We start from the raw sequence: 13021 nt of genomic DNA, 5'->3' as shown, positions 1-13021 counted from the left end.
CAAGGAATATCTATGTGTATTTTTAATAAGAACTTCCTCTAAAAGCAACTTAGTCATCAGTGAGATGGGGGTTAGTTAAACTAATGAGGCAGCAAAGACTGCTAGGGAGGCAGTTAAATGCTCCCACTGTAGTCATCAGAATACTCCGAAAGGTTGTTAAACGTAGATTACCATTCCCACAGCCACGTCATTTTTGTGTGAATCCTCGCAAAATCAGGTACCTTAAGCCACCAGACGTGCATCCACCGCAGAGCCCCGAGCAGTAAATGTTATTTATTTGCTAGTTTATACGTGCAGATTTTAAGTGCCCTGCATGTGCCCCATGGCATCCATCTGACAGAAGCGAGCATCCAGCACTGCTGGAGCACTGTGAGCTGGGACTTGGCTTCCTTCTCCTCCTGCACCCCCTTTAAAACAACAAAATCACGCGTCCCACTGAAAGCATTTCAGCTTTAATGCACAAGCTGAACCGATTCTTTGATGGATGTGTTTACGAGCACCCATCCCAGCAGCAAGGTATTCCAGGTTAAGCCGTCACCTCTCCCAGAAATATCGGCAGGGTGGTCAGTCAAGGGCATGCAGCGAGCTGCAGGTGTTAACTGGGAACAAGCAGCACAACCCAACAAGATTCTCAGCACAGCACCACTCGTGAGAGGTTAGTTTGAGGTGTTTATTACGGTGTTTTATTCAACAGCGATACACAGCTTCACATCATACAAGGCATCGGAATCTGAGAAAAATCAGCAGTGACAGCAGACAGGCTTATTAGCACAGAGGAGGTATAGTATGTTCTGAAAACACTGCACTGCCTCCCAGAACTGGACAAAATAACATGAAATTTAAACAGAGTAATACATTCGGTAGCTACCCAGCTTTCTGGAAAAAAAAAGATACAAAAATAAAGACGCTCTCTAGCATATCAATTTTCTGCCCTAGGTTTTCAGGGAGGTGCACGTACATTTTCTGGGGGTGAGCAGAGACACAACACGCCACGCCGACCCCCCAGCATCCCCACCTCCCCTCGCAGCATGCAGCCCCAGCACAGTCCCACCACCCTTCTGCCCCAAAAAACACCCCTGTCACATCACAGGGCTCGTGGTAAGGAAGGTGGTCACAGAGACACAGAACCCACCAGCTCTTCCTCTGCCTGCACGTTATACTCAGTTTAAACCTAATGACATTTAAAGGAAGGAGGATAAAGACATGGGGGGGAAGTGGCAGGGCGATGGAATGAGTGACTCGTGCTAGCGTGAGCAGCTGACAGCGACTGAACCCTGGGTGCCCTGCTCTCATTAGCAGCCCTTGCACTGCTCGAGGCGATGCTGTGGTGGTTCAGGGCTGGTCGCAAGCCCGACCCCGCTGTGCTGAGCCCTCCCGGCACCGCTGGCCAGCAGCTCCCCCGAAGCAGGGCCTTAAAACATTGCTGTGCTCCACTGCAGTGAAGCACTGCGGGGGAAGAGGCTCTGCAAGCTGTTACTCAGTCTGAAAATTCCTCTGATTTATTATTTACTTTCCGTTTCTGGGGCACCGGTGGCTAAGCCCACTTAAGGCAAAAGGTGAGAAAGCACGATTTGTGGCACCAAAGTTAAAATGCCTGCAATGCTGCCTTGCTCCGGAGTCAGCCATGCTAAAAGGCAGTTACAGGAGGTCTTTAAAATACGTCTGTCTTTATGGGAACCAAAACCAGGAGGAAGAAAGCACTTCATGCCCAGAGGAAAGGGCCAAGCACCCCTCCTTGCTTCAGGCACGAATGCATCGCACTGGGGAGGCTCTGGCCCCAGAGGTGGAGGCTGCCGGCCTCGTGCTGCCACACGGCTCGTCTCCAGTACCACCAGAAAGGCAGGGGACACCCTCATGGCCCTTTTTGCCACTGTGGCTTGGATCCCAGTCACCTCTCCAGCCCTCCTCCACGGGCAGCGGCCGTTTTTGTACCTCAGTCACGGGCTGGGCCCAGCGGCTGCAGGCCTCACGTCACCAACGTGGTGGCTGTCAGGACAGGAGCCTGGCTTGTAGGCACACGGGTATCATCCCAGCACTGCTGTCTCAGCCCAGCAAACTGGCACCACGAGGCTATCAGCTGCTAAGGAGGCTTGGGATGGTGGGCAAAGCAGTTACGTTCCCACCCCCGACTCAGAGAACAGAAGCCTCGGGCCCTGCCGCCCATCGCTAGCAGGCTGATTATGGGCCACTCACTGCCACAACTCCAGGCACTATCGCCCTAGGGGGGAGCCTGTGAGGGCTCAAAAAGTCATCAAGATTGGCTGGGTTGCTCTCTGAGAGAGTTTCAGAGAAAACCTTGAGGTGGTGTAACTGCAGCACTCATTCCCAGTGCAATACTCTCACAGGGAATCATTAGCAGGCCAGCACCACAACGCGGTCAGGTGCTAGCAGGGCACTGGAACATTCATGTGCAGGCCACTCTCTTCACAGAGAGAAAAATTCTTTTTTTTTAGGCCAAATGCTCAACATAAGAGCTTTTGGCAATTTGGAGAATTGTGTTCTGCCTCTGGATTTTGATTCAAATAAATCCCTGTACTTGACTTGCCTTCAGTACCTGAGAATTTCAGCTGCACAACTCTACTATCCTCAAAGAAAACATTCACTGGTCTACCAAAAAGCCTGAGCTTGCCTCATTTAAAATACTAGAATTTAAAATACTAGTGTCCTAGGACTCTCTCAGTTATTCCCTTCTCCTGAGCTTTATCAGTTAATGGTAGTAACTACGCTTTTGGAATTGCAAGGGGCTGGCTGACCTCCTGCAGTTCAGCTTCAGGCTCAAATGGACACGCTCCTTTTGGTGTTGCTGGAAACTGCTTTAACTATTCCAGGCTAGATTTGGCAACCTGTTCATGGGTCTTTTGTTTCTCTCAGAGTTGGAAGGGGCAGATTTTTTGACAGACTTTTTCCATGGCAGGTATAATTCATCCAAGTACGTTGTCATACCAAAATGGAGCTAAAAGCACAGGCTTACCTCCAAGGGTTGTGAGAGGCAGTACAATAACAAAGCAAGCCTACAGAGGCAAGAAGCTGAGGTTGGTCATTCTCTTTTATACTTTTTTATCCCAGTTGATGGCAATCCTTCAACCCAACCCCCACAAACCAAAGAGGAACCTCCTGTACCTCAGTAAGCAAGGTTATTCCTAATCTATTTTTCAAGTCTTCATAATGAATGTTATGAAGTGGAAACACTCATTTCGACAATGTCAGCGTTGTTAAACATAAAAAACCTCACATGAGAAGGTTTCAAAGCAGCAGGGGTAAAGGCAAGTAGCGTTATTCTAGGCTGTGGTGAGCAGGGGGAGAAGGGAGAGGAGCTGCAGTCATGGTGCACCCATCCGCATGAAAGCACAACTTTAACACCAAACCTTCTGTCATTAAGCATCCATGAAAAAAAAAAAGGATTTAAATTAAATTTAAAGGTGGTTGAACTGAAAATGGAGCCGTAGTTGTGATTTGGATACAGTGGGAGTGCTGACATAGTGCAGTTTAAAACCATCATGCACGTTTGTGCTTACACAAAGAAAGGAAGGTTTCAACAAGCACTGCAGAGCAGAGGGAGGAGGAGAAGGGCTGATCGGCCGACAGCACAGCTACCCTTTGGTTTCTTCTACACGTAAAGTCCAAGGATGTAAAGCAAGAGCTCTGTAAAATGCTGAAGATTTTAGAAGTGTAATGGCAGGTAGAAAAGTACATTGGTCTTGTAACAGTGGCAGCCCCAGTGTTAGGAGACAGTCTAGGCTTCTAGGAGGAGAAAATAGAAGAGAGGAAAAGAAGTAGGAGAGGGAAAAGGGATGGGGAAAGGGGCAAAAAAGCGCAAGTCATTAGTAAACATGAACATTCAGGTAGCACACCGCACAACAAGCAATATTTCATCTAGTGCAGCCAGGAGATTTGCCAAAAGCCAGATTAGAGACACGTGATATTTTGCTCTTACAAGTGTCCGAAAATACATCACCAGCCATGCTACGGCATGACGCTGTGCCACATGCAGAAATTAGCTGTGATAAATCGAGATTAGTGACAAATTGCTAGCAAGAGAGCAGCAGCTCAGGATGCTGCTTGTGAGCACAATTTGCACTGAAAACGGTTACAAACTGTTTTTGTGACCTGATCTCAGAGGAAAGACAAGCAGGCTGGCTTGGAGAGAAAGTCCATCTAGGGGAAGTATGGACCCGAGAGCGATACTTCCCCAGGTAACTTATCTTCCAACGAGAATGAGAGCTATCACGTTACTCCGTTTGATTGTCCTTGATGGATTTCTTTGATTAATTTGTCTTTTTAAAAAAATATATAAAATTCCTTGGAACTCTGGGCAAATATCCTGCAGTAAGGAGTTGCAAACATTGCACTGTTCAAAAGTTACTTCTGTGTGTTTTGCTTTCAACCTGCTGTAGCTTGACCAGGCACTTTGTAGGTTTTGTTTTGCATGGTGAAGGTTAACAGCCATCCCGACCCCGCTACCTGCGTGCTGCAGGCGACCACGAGCTGCTCCCCAAACCAGTGCCCACCAGTGCCCACCAGTGATTCCCCACAGCCGCCCCGGGCCTGGCCCCAAAGTCCTGCTCTCCTATTTGTCCTTATAAGGAAGAAAAACCCGATAGAGGCTTTGTGGGCAGGCTGAGGGCCCGAGCCCGAGCTCCTGGTCTGCAGCTCTGCAATTCTCAGCAAAGCAAAACAAAGAAGCCACCCCCCCAACCCAAAGAAACCAGTGCCCCACCGGGCTCAGCCCTGCCAGGAGCCGGGCTCCAGCTCTGCAGCACGACACGAAGGCTGCTCGGGGCCCTCACGCACAGGCAACGTGAAGGCAGCTTCCCTACCTCTGCTTTATATTCTGCAACAGCGAGCTCCACGCATCCCTCCAGCCGCCGTGTGAATACCTCATGCTGTAATAATTCTGAGGTTAACCTGGGTTTTGCCCCCGTGTTACAGTCGTTCTGGATTTACGCCACCTTCTACATTAGCAGGACTTCGCGCGGGGCAGCCGGTCAGGAGGCAGCGCGGGCTGCCAAGGCAGCACTAAGATTGCAGCCCCAATTCTAGCCTCTGCATGCACATACACCAGATGTCTGTAGATTATGTTGCATGCAATAAAACATTAACAAGTCAACACCTTGTTTTATTTGATAGGTGAAAAAAAGTGTAGCGATGCTTCCTGGGAGACCTAGCCCGGAGCGGTAAGCGGATATTTGGATTTTCATAGAGCCTGACTACAGCTTTCCCCTTTACCTAAGGCGTTTCAGAATCCAACCCAAACACAGCTCTGCTGTTAAAAGCTCTCTGTAGCTCTTAGGACAGCTTTTTCCTGCAGAAAGCTGGGTTCTGGGAGCATCGTCCTTACCCCTCTCTCCGCTACTCCTTTCCTACCTCTGCACCGGGCCCATGCTGCACAATCCACGAGAATCACTTCAGTGTCAAAAAGACAAATCAGGAAGGAGATCCAGTTGAAAACAAGCAAGCCAGCCAAAAAACTGAAGGTGGCTTACAGCCGGGGACAAAAGGATGTAGGCAGCACCACCTCCCCAACGCAGAAGCAGGCCCTACCGACGTCTGTCCCCTGCCCTGGAACAACTTCCCTCTATTTCTGCAGAGCGTCAACTCTTCAACTCTCTGAAAAAAATCTCTATTATCTGCTTTAAAATTAGCATTTATCACTTTCTCTCAAATGTATAAGCACTGATTTTTTAATTATTCCATATGGAAGAGGGTAGGGGGAAAGAAACCATGAAGTAATTGTGTAGATTTTCTGTTATTCCGAAAAACCTCATTAACTTGATGCCTGTGACTGTTTCCCTTCTGACACGCTGTTTCTACCACTTTGATGTCACTTTTAGACAGTCTTCAACGTGAAAAAAAATGAAACCCCACCCCACAAAGATGGAACATATGAATAAATTAAAAGGCTGCAGACACATAAAAGAATCTTTGATCAAAATTGTTAGCATCTTGCACATGAAGAGTTAAACCTCCAGAAAGCTAGCATTAAAAAGTACCAGCCATTTTAAAACACAAATTCAGAAGTTCAGTAAAAAAATACCAATGCATTTAAGTAGTCCTACCTGACGTGTCGTAAATCTGATTTTATTATGTACCAAATAGAGAGGAAGTATCCTTAGGGAGGTTCAGAAGTGTCCTTAATTTCAGTTCTACACTAAATTACAGAAGATGCACCTCTTCCTTTTGACCAGATTTACGATGGCAAATTAAGCACACAGATCGCGTTTTAACTTCCCATCCTCGATAAGAACACACTAACGAGAATTGAAAAAAGGGCGTTTTTCATTCATCCTTGTTTCTCCCACTCCTGTTAAATTCACCATGATCTGGATTATTTCTGTCTCGGGGCTGCACCTACGGACTAGCAAGGCTGCGGGTGCTGGGAACATCGCACGCCTTGGCGCTGACCTGGCCTGCTAAAGCTGAGCTGGAGATCATTGAAAGGGACACCAAGAGAACAGCTCCTGCCGATGCCAGGATGACAGTCAGCTCTATCTACGGCCTGTCAAAGCCCACACCCTCCCCATCAAGAAATAACCACGTTTCCAGTGGCTCATACACACAGACTCGGAGTTCAGCACTGCTCACACTGAAGAGTTCGGCTGGAATTTGATGGGAAAGCTGAGTCACAGCGAGAACGCCTCATAGGAGGGAAATGGCATTTGTCACTAAATATAACTGTTAAAGACAACTAACTCCAGCATATGCTATGCTGATCGCAAGATCAGTTACTTTCCAGGTTCCTTGCAAGTCTGAAATATTGGTCCACTTAACTCATAACCAGTTTCTTGCAGAATGAGGTGGCCTCGTGCTGATCCAAATACCTCAGTTTTGGCTTTGGCAGCACACTGCTCCAGCAATTATTGTGAGCAACTTACAGAAGGGCAGTTGTTTAGAGTGGAAGGAGCTGGAAAAGCACAAGAGAAACTGCAGAATGATCAGAGCAGTGTAATTTCACGGGCAGCTATGAAAAAAATGCATCAAGGGATGATGTACTCAGAAGAAACCTCACTGTCAGCCTCACTGGGAGCAGAAGTCACAAGGGTCAGGGTAGAGCTCAGGTATGAATGCTACGGATTCCCTGGAAAGCCATTAAGGTATCTGTGCCCTAGATGTTACCTTCCCAACATTGGCCATGGATAACGCCCACAGTGCCTTCGGAGTGCTTTATGCATATAAGCAATTTCAAACCCAAAAGATAATGGAAGGTTTATGAAGAAATTGAAACAAAATAGGTGATTTAAAAAGCCTTCTGTGGAGAAATACTAGTTAAAGACGACTGCATTTGGTCAAAACGAGGTTACAGCTGTTCCAAGGACAGATACAGACAGCGATGTGATTCACTCAGACATCAAGCACTTACCTGGGCGGTGATCTTCTATTCCATGGTCACCATTTTCTAGAACCGTTGGCCCAGAAGCCGAAGTATCTGCAACAAACGATAGGCAACGTTGGTGCTGGATGAAATCAATCTTAATCCAAAAAACAAGGCAGCACTGCTGTTATCAAACACAAAGGATTTTTCCCCAGATTCGTTTCTGAAATGAAGGCACCCACGTGGCGCTGAGCCTGCGCACCTCGAACCCCAAAAGAAGAGATTTCCTTTAAGGGGTGTTCTGGGATTTTTAATCCTATTCTGAAGATAGGGGTCCTTCTTGCTACGCTGCATAGAAATACTCATTGGAAAGAAAAGGCTGCTTTCAGTCAAAAGCTTGTAATCTTCTGCACAAGAGTTACTCTAACGATGCTTGTGTCTGACTTCCTGAAGCAACTTTACTCCAAATGGAGCATGCACAGAGCTGAGTGGTGCCTCTGGTCACTCAAGTGCCCTCTACAAGTCCTGGGGCCTGATGGGCTGCACCCATGAGTGCTGCAGGAGCTGGGCAACATCACTGTGAGGCCACTCCTGGGTATCTTTGAGAGGTTCATGGTGACTGGAAGAGTTTCCTGAAGGCTGGAAGAAAGCAAACATCACTCCCATCTTCAAAAACAGCAAGAAAAAGGACCCAGGAACTACAGAGCCATCAGCCTCACCCTCTAGCACCTTTTGGTGGGGACTGAAGATCTCCATCTCAGCTCTGACAGCACATCGCTAAAGCAAACATCAGGGAGAGGCTTACAGAGGGGTAGGTTGGGGTGGAAGACAACCAAATACAAAAGCTTGTAAGACAGCAACCACTGGGAGATTTACTTTTTACAGGAATTAATACATTCAAGGATATTCTCAGTTCCAAATCTTGTTCCAACACAGAAAAAAATCAAGAAGCGCTGGGATTCACGCACTGAGCTTGGACGGCGTGGCAGCAACACGAGACCTGGTGAGAGCTGAGGCACCTCAGAATCAAAGGACTGGGCTCTAGCCTGGACTTTGCCATCTGCTCACTGGGCAGGATTTAATTAACATACAGTAACACGATGTTTTTAAGAAGCACACTTCTTGTTCTGGTAAGCAAACTTTTCCTATTCATCGAAATACACTGGTGAAATTCTATCTTCTCCCCTAACCTTTACGCTGGGCTGCTGGGAGTCAATCACTCCGACCAATTTGGCAAAACTGCTTGAGGATTTGTTCTATTTTTAGCGAGTGAGCTCAGACTGTGGTCCTTACAGAAGCAGCTGGATTAGGCCAGCATTAGTCCTAGAGCGGGCTGCCAGCAGCACGGGGTCTCTGCACCCCCAGGACAGGTGAACATCACAAGGCCGTTTACATAAATGAAAGGCATCGTTCTTGCAAGAAGCTCCAAATCTTAAGATGTTCTCTGATTTCTTCAATAAACTCATCTTAATCTCTGTGAATTTAGGCTGTTTCAGGACTGGAAAAGTGGGAGGGATCACTCCACGAACGACAACGTAGAGTGTTAATTAAGCTTAACGAGTGGCACAAGCCCTAAGAGCAGTCCAGCTCCTCAGGACATTTGCTCTGCTCACTGTAATGGCTACAGAAACCTAAAAGCCATTCAAATCAAATCACTCCCCAAAAGGCAGCTGGAGATGCTGCCGTCCCTTCCCTGAGCCCAAGCCATTTTAAAACAAAGCTATGTTACCGGTGGACGTCAGGCACAGCACTTCAGGGCTTCATCCAACTCGTGGGGAAGCAAAAGGGAAGTCTTTCCAGTTAGTTCAGCGGCTCATGCTGGTGTTTTACAGAAATCCAACATGAACTTGCCAGACAGCTTATAGAAAAACATACACCTACATCCTTTTCAAGTAGCTGAAAATACGACAGGAATCCCTGGACCTGTTTCTTAGCAGTTAAACACACCAGCTCCTCCTGCTGTCAGTCTTCACAAGGTCTGGTACTTACTGTAACAGCAGAGCAGGCTGAGCCAGTAACTGGGAAACCTGCTGCCAGTCCCTGGGTGCGCTCATCGCATCACGCAAGGAGAGAGCAGGGGCACGGGGCAGCTCGCACATCGGCTTCACCAAGTGGAAGGCCGGGTGCCCTGGGGAACAGCAGGGTCTTACAGGGGATCTCCAAGGCATTACACAGAAGCCAGTGCTGAGCCCAAGTGCAGGAGCTGTGAGCTTTCTCGAGCCCCGCTCATGTGGGTGCTGTAACACTGGTTTAATGAAGGCGCTGGCAGTGCTGTTACAACCACGGCTTTGGAGGCTCGAGTCATGGTAAGCGTCCTAAGAGGCTTTTTGTGGTGGGGAAATGAGCAGCAGCCCCGTTTCTGCCACCCACGGACGCTTCAGGAGCTTAATCTGCAAGTGGAAACGTGAGCACAAGTTCTGGTTTAGGCTGGGCACCATCACACTGCTCGGTGCCATCCCGATGTGAACGTGACGCCTTGCTCAGCCGACCGGCCACTGGGAGGTCTCTGCTCCTGGTGCCTTAAAACCAGGACTCTGGATGATTGCAAACATGACTGGATACTGCAAATTCCATCTGTCTGCACACTTTTAATACCAGCTTCAGGTTGTAAAAGTGGTCGTTTGTAGCCTGGGCTGGTAGCACAGGTGACCAGCTTGTGTGCAGCTGAGGACAGCCTCCACCCAGCAGTGCTCGTGGCAGGTCGATGCATTTCAGCTGTTCAGACAACAAACACTTCATCTGAAGAAAGCTTTCATTTTGACTGATCTCCTAGGTAGCAAGAGATCCAAGCCAGCTGTCTGTTATCAAAGCCAGGACAACGCACCCTCCCCTACCAAGGGCTCTGCAAGCGTAAAATGAAAGCAAAAAGCCACCCAAATGCTACTCAAGACATGGTGTTTGATTCTTCTGCTCCTTTGGGAACCTAAAGTTGAGTATAAGTCTCATTTTAATGTGGCCAGCTGAGTGTTTTGGTTTGGAGAGGCCCTCTCCTGAAGGTGAGCCCAGCACACGTGTGCAACGTGCCTCCGCGCTGCCTTGGCAGGACGATGAGCAGGAGAAGTGCTTTCCTTTAACGTTTGGCTTCCTTGGGAGACGAGCTTCCCGAAAATCAGGTCAAATCAAACACGCGCTGCCATGAAAACAACTCCCAGCAGTGGAAGGTTTTGATTTTTATGCCTCTGAAGGTCAGCTCCTCTGGAGCAATCAGATTCACTTTAGGTAACCGAGCGCAAGTGTGAGAGCACCCGGGCAGCCCGCGGGCCGGGGCTCCTCCCCTCCATATTCTAAATTGCTTAAAACCAAAAACCCTGTCAAGATGTTGTAACTACATAATCCTCATCAGAATCACAAGATGGTATTTGCATCTGGCCGGTGGATCAAAGGATTGTTTTTATATAAACAAATTTCAGGCAGCATTTGCTAAACCCCATAATCTGAAGCGAGCGGGCAGCGCCGATACAACCCCTAATCCCCGGGGGTGGCTGGGCACGGCGCGCACGGCAGCGTAACCACAGCTCCACGCGTTCCCACCAGCCGTGCCCGAGCACCCAGGGGATTTTGGAGGCCCAAAGGACACCAGAGACAGGGGCCAGGCTGCAGACACGGCCCCTTCGGCTCCACGGTTCAGCAGCTTGCTGCTCCTTTGGGTGTGCAGACGTGGTTGGACGCAGCTTGTCAGAGAGCTCGGATAAAAGACATGGGTGGGAACAAACCTGCTGATAAAACCGTGCAGCAGGCAGTCAAAACTAGCTGGAAACTCTGAAATAAGTAGCTTAGGCTGTTTCGGTTCAGACATTTAAATATTCTGCCTCCAAACAGCTTCAGAGCAGGCGTCAAGCTCATCTCCCGCAGTCGGAAGGCGGCTCACGGCTCAGCTTGCCTGACGGCATTCCCGTAGGATGTAAGCACTCGGATCACATTTCCAAGCTTCCCCTTCTAACCATCAGAATTAAAGACAATTTGACTTTAAAGGCAACCAGGGCTCGCTGGGTTCTGTGTTTCTGGGACGCCAGGGCGTTGAGAAGCACACTCGGGCTGCTGGGCGCGTTGGCAGACGCAGGGCTGTGCCGGCGGGTCAGGCATCCACAGGCAGCAGGGCAGGAACACAAATCCTGCTCTGTCCTGCTCCTTCTCCTCCCCTCTCCTCTCCTCCTGCAGTAGGAAGCTGGAAGTCTCAGCAGCTGGAGGACCACCGGCTGCCTGCGATGGTGTTCGATCCCAGGTGGCAAGCGGGGCTGGCTAGCTGAACTCGATCACCCCGGAGATCCTACAGTCTGTGCAAAACGACTGCCCTAAAAAAAATCCAATCATCCTGCTCTGTCAGCTAACCCAGCCAGATCAATTCCAGCACTTTATTTCAGAGAGCATTGAAAACATGTCAAGAACACTTCAGCTTAGCCAGATGATGCCCAAGGCTCCCTGCTCCTCGAGGGAGCCAACCCAGGGCGCGGGCGGCTTTGTAGGACTGCTCAGGAGCACGCAGAGGGGCAGCGCCCGGCCTTTCGGGACTGCCTGCACACTTTGGGTACAAAGTACCCGACAGAAACCCTCTGCAAGAGGGCACGGGCAGGTTAAAGAGCTCAGCCCACGCTCAGTGCTTGCTGTTGTACAAAGATTCACGCTTGCAGAAGCAAGGCCTGCAGTCCCCTGCGAGAGGAGCTCACTCCTGCTGCGGAAAGGGAAACGACAGGAGGGGAGCGCTGCGGTTTGGCTCCAGCTTCCAGGCTCTGGGGATGTGATTTGTTCCTGCACCAGGAGGATGCTCAGCTCTGCTTGGCTCAGCTCAGTTCAGCTCAGCTCAGCGGGGTCAGGCCAGCAGCACCGCGCAGCGCCAGCAGAGCCATCTCGTGGCGAGAAGCCCCAACGTGACCGCCCGTGGCTGATCCAGAGGCCTTCCTCCAGCACTCGCACCCTGCCCAGGATTTGCTTTCCTCTAAAAATCACCTCCGAATTAGGGAGCTGGGTGAGCACAGGCCGTGCATGTCTGCATCGATGTGCTCGAGGCCATGAGCAGCTACGGTGCAGACCCAGCTTCGTCCCCAGCTACACGATGCAGCCGTGCAGAAACACGGTGTGGGTCCTCACCCAAAATTCATCCCACAGGATCTCTGCTGCCCTATGAAAGCTCTTACAGCATTGCTTTTGCCTCTCAGCTGGTACTCACTCCCACCCAAAGATGCAAATCCCTTATTTTAGGTAAACCCAACGGAGATCTGCCTTCATGTCCATCTGGAAACTGCTCCGGGACTTCGGTGGGAAGCTCCACAGCATCCCCTGAACTCCTGGGGGCAAAACCTGGGACTTGGAACTGGTGAGGGAAGCTTGCTGCAAACAGCACAGAGCCCCGCATGCACCCATAGCAATCCTTCAGCGTTACGTAAAGACCGCAGTGCCCTAAGAGGATTACCCCAGAATTCACCAAGTTATGATGCCCAGCCAGGTGCCAGAAGGAATAAAACCCTTTTCAGTGATACTTGAGAAATTAATTATCATTAAAGCTTCACCTAGGACACATTTAGCTGACAACTGCTCATCACCTTTTCTTCCTCTTTACCTCTCTGCACTTGGAGTTTACTGGTCTAAGCTGGGGCCCATCTGACCATTAGATTTGCCTGATCTTGCTCCTGAGTTCAGAAAAGAGTGAAAAAAAAATCCTGGAGCAGCGATGGAAGAGCTGGAGCCCGCCAGGACGCGTGATGAAACCTCTTCTGA

General features: G+C 49.4%; 1 protein-coding gene across 9 annotated transcripts in view; it reads right to left on the bottom strand.

Moving 5' to 3' along the window:
* Positions 1-13021, bottom strand: part of MAP4 (microtubule associated protein 4) — a 141969-nt gene that overhangs the window by 80708 nt on the left and 48240 nt on the right. For 8 of the 9 annotated variants that reach the window (XM_032182997.1, XM_032182994.1, XM_032183002.1 and 5 more), the window contains exon 4: positions 7358-7423. In XM_032182997.1, coding sequence (XP_032038888.1) covers positions 7358-7423 — 66 coding nt within the window. Of the gene's footprint in view, positions 1-656; positions 3742-7357; positions 7424-13021 lie in introns of those variants that run through there. The other variant, XM_032183003.1, reaches the window with a different exon arrangement.

The sequence above is a fragment of the Aythya fuligula genome, chromosome 2 (genome assembly GCF_009819795.1).
Source record: "Aythya fuligula isolate bAytFul2 chromosome 2, bAytFul2.pri, whole genome shotgun sequence".
NCBI lineage: Eukaryota > Metazoa > Chordata > Aves > Anseriformes > Anatidae > Aythya > Aythya fuligula.
The sequence above is the reverse complement of the archived record's forward strand: the minus strand, read 5'-3'. Positions and strand labels throughout refer to the sequence as shown.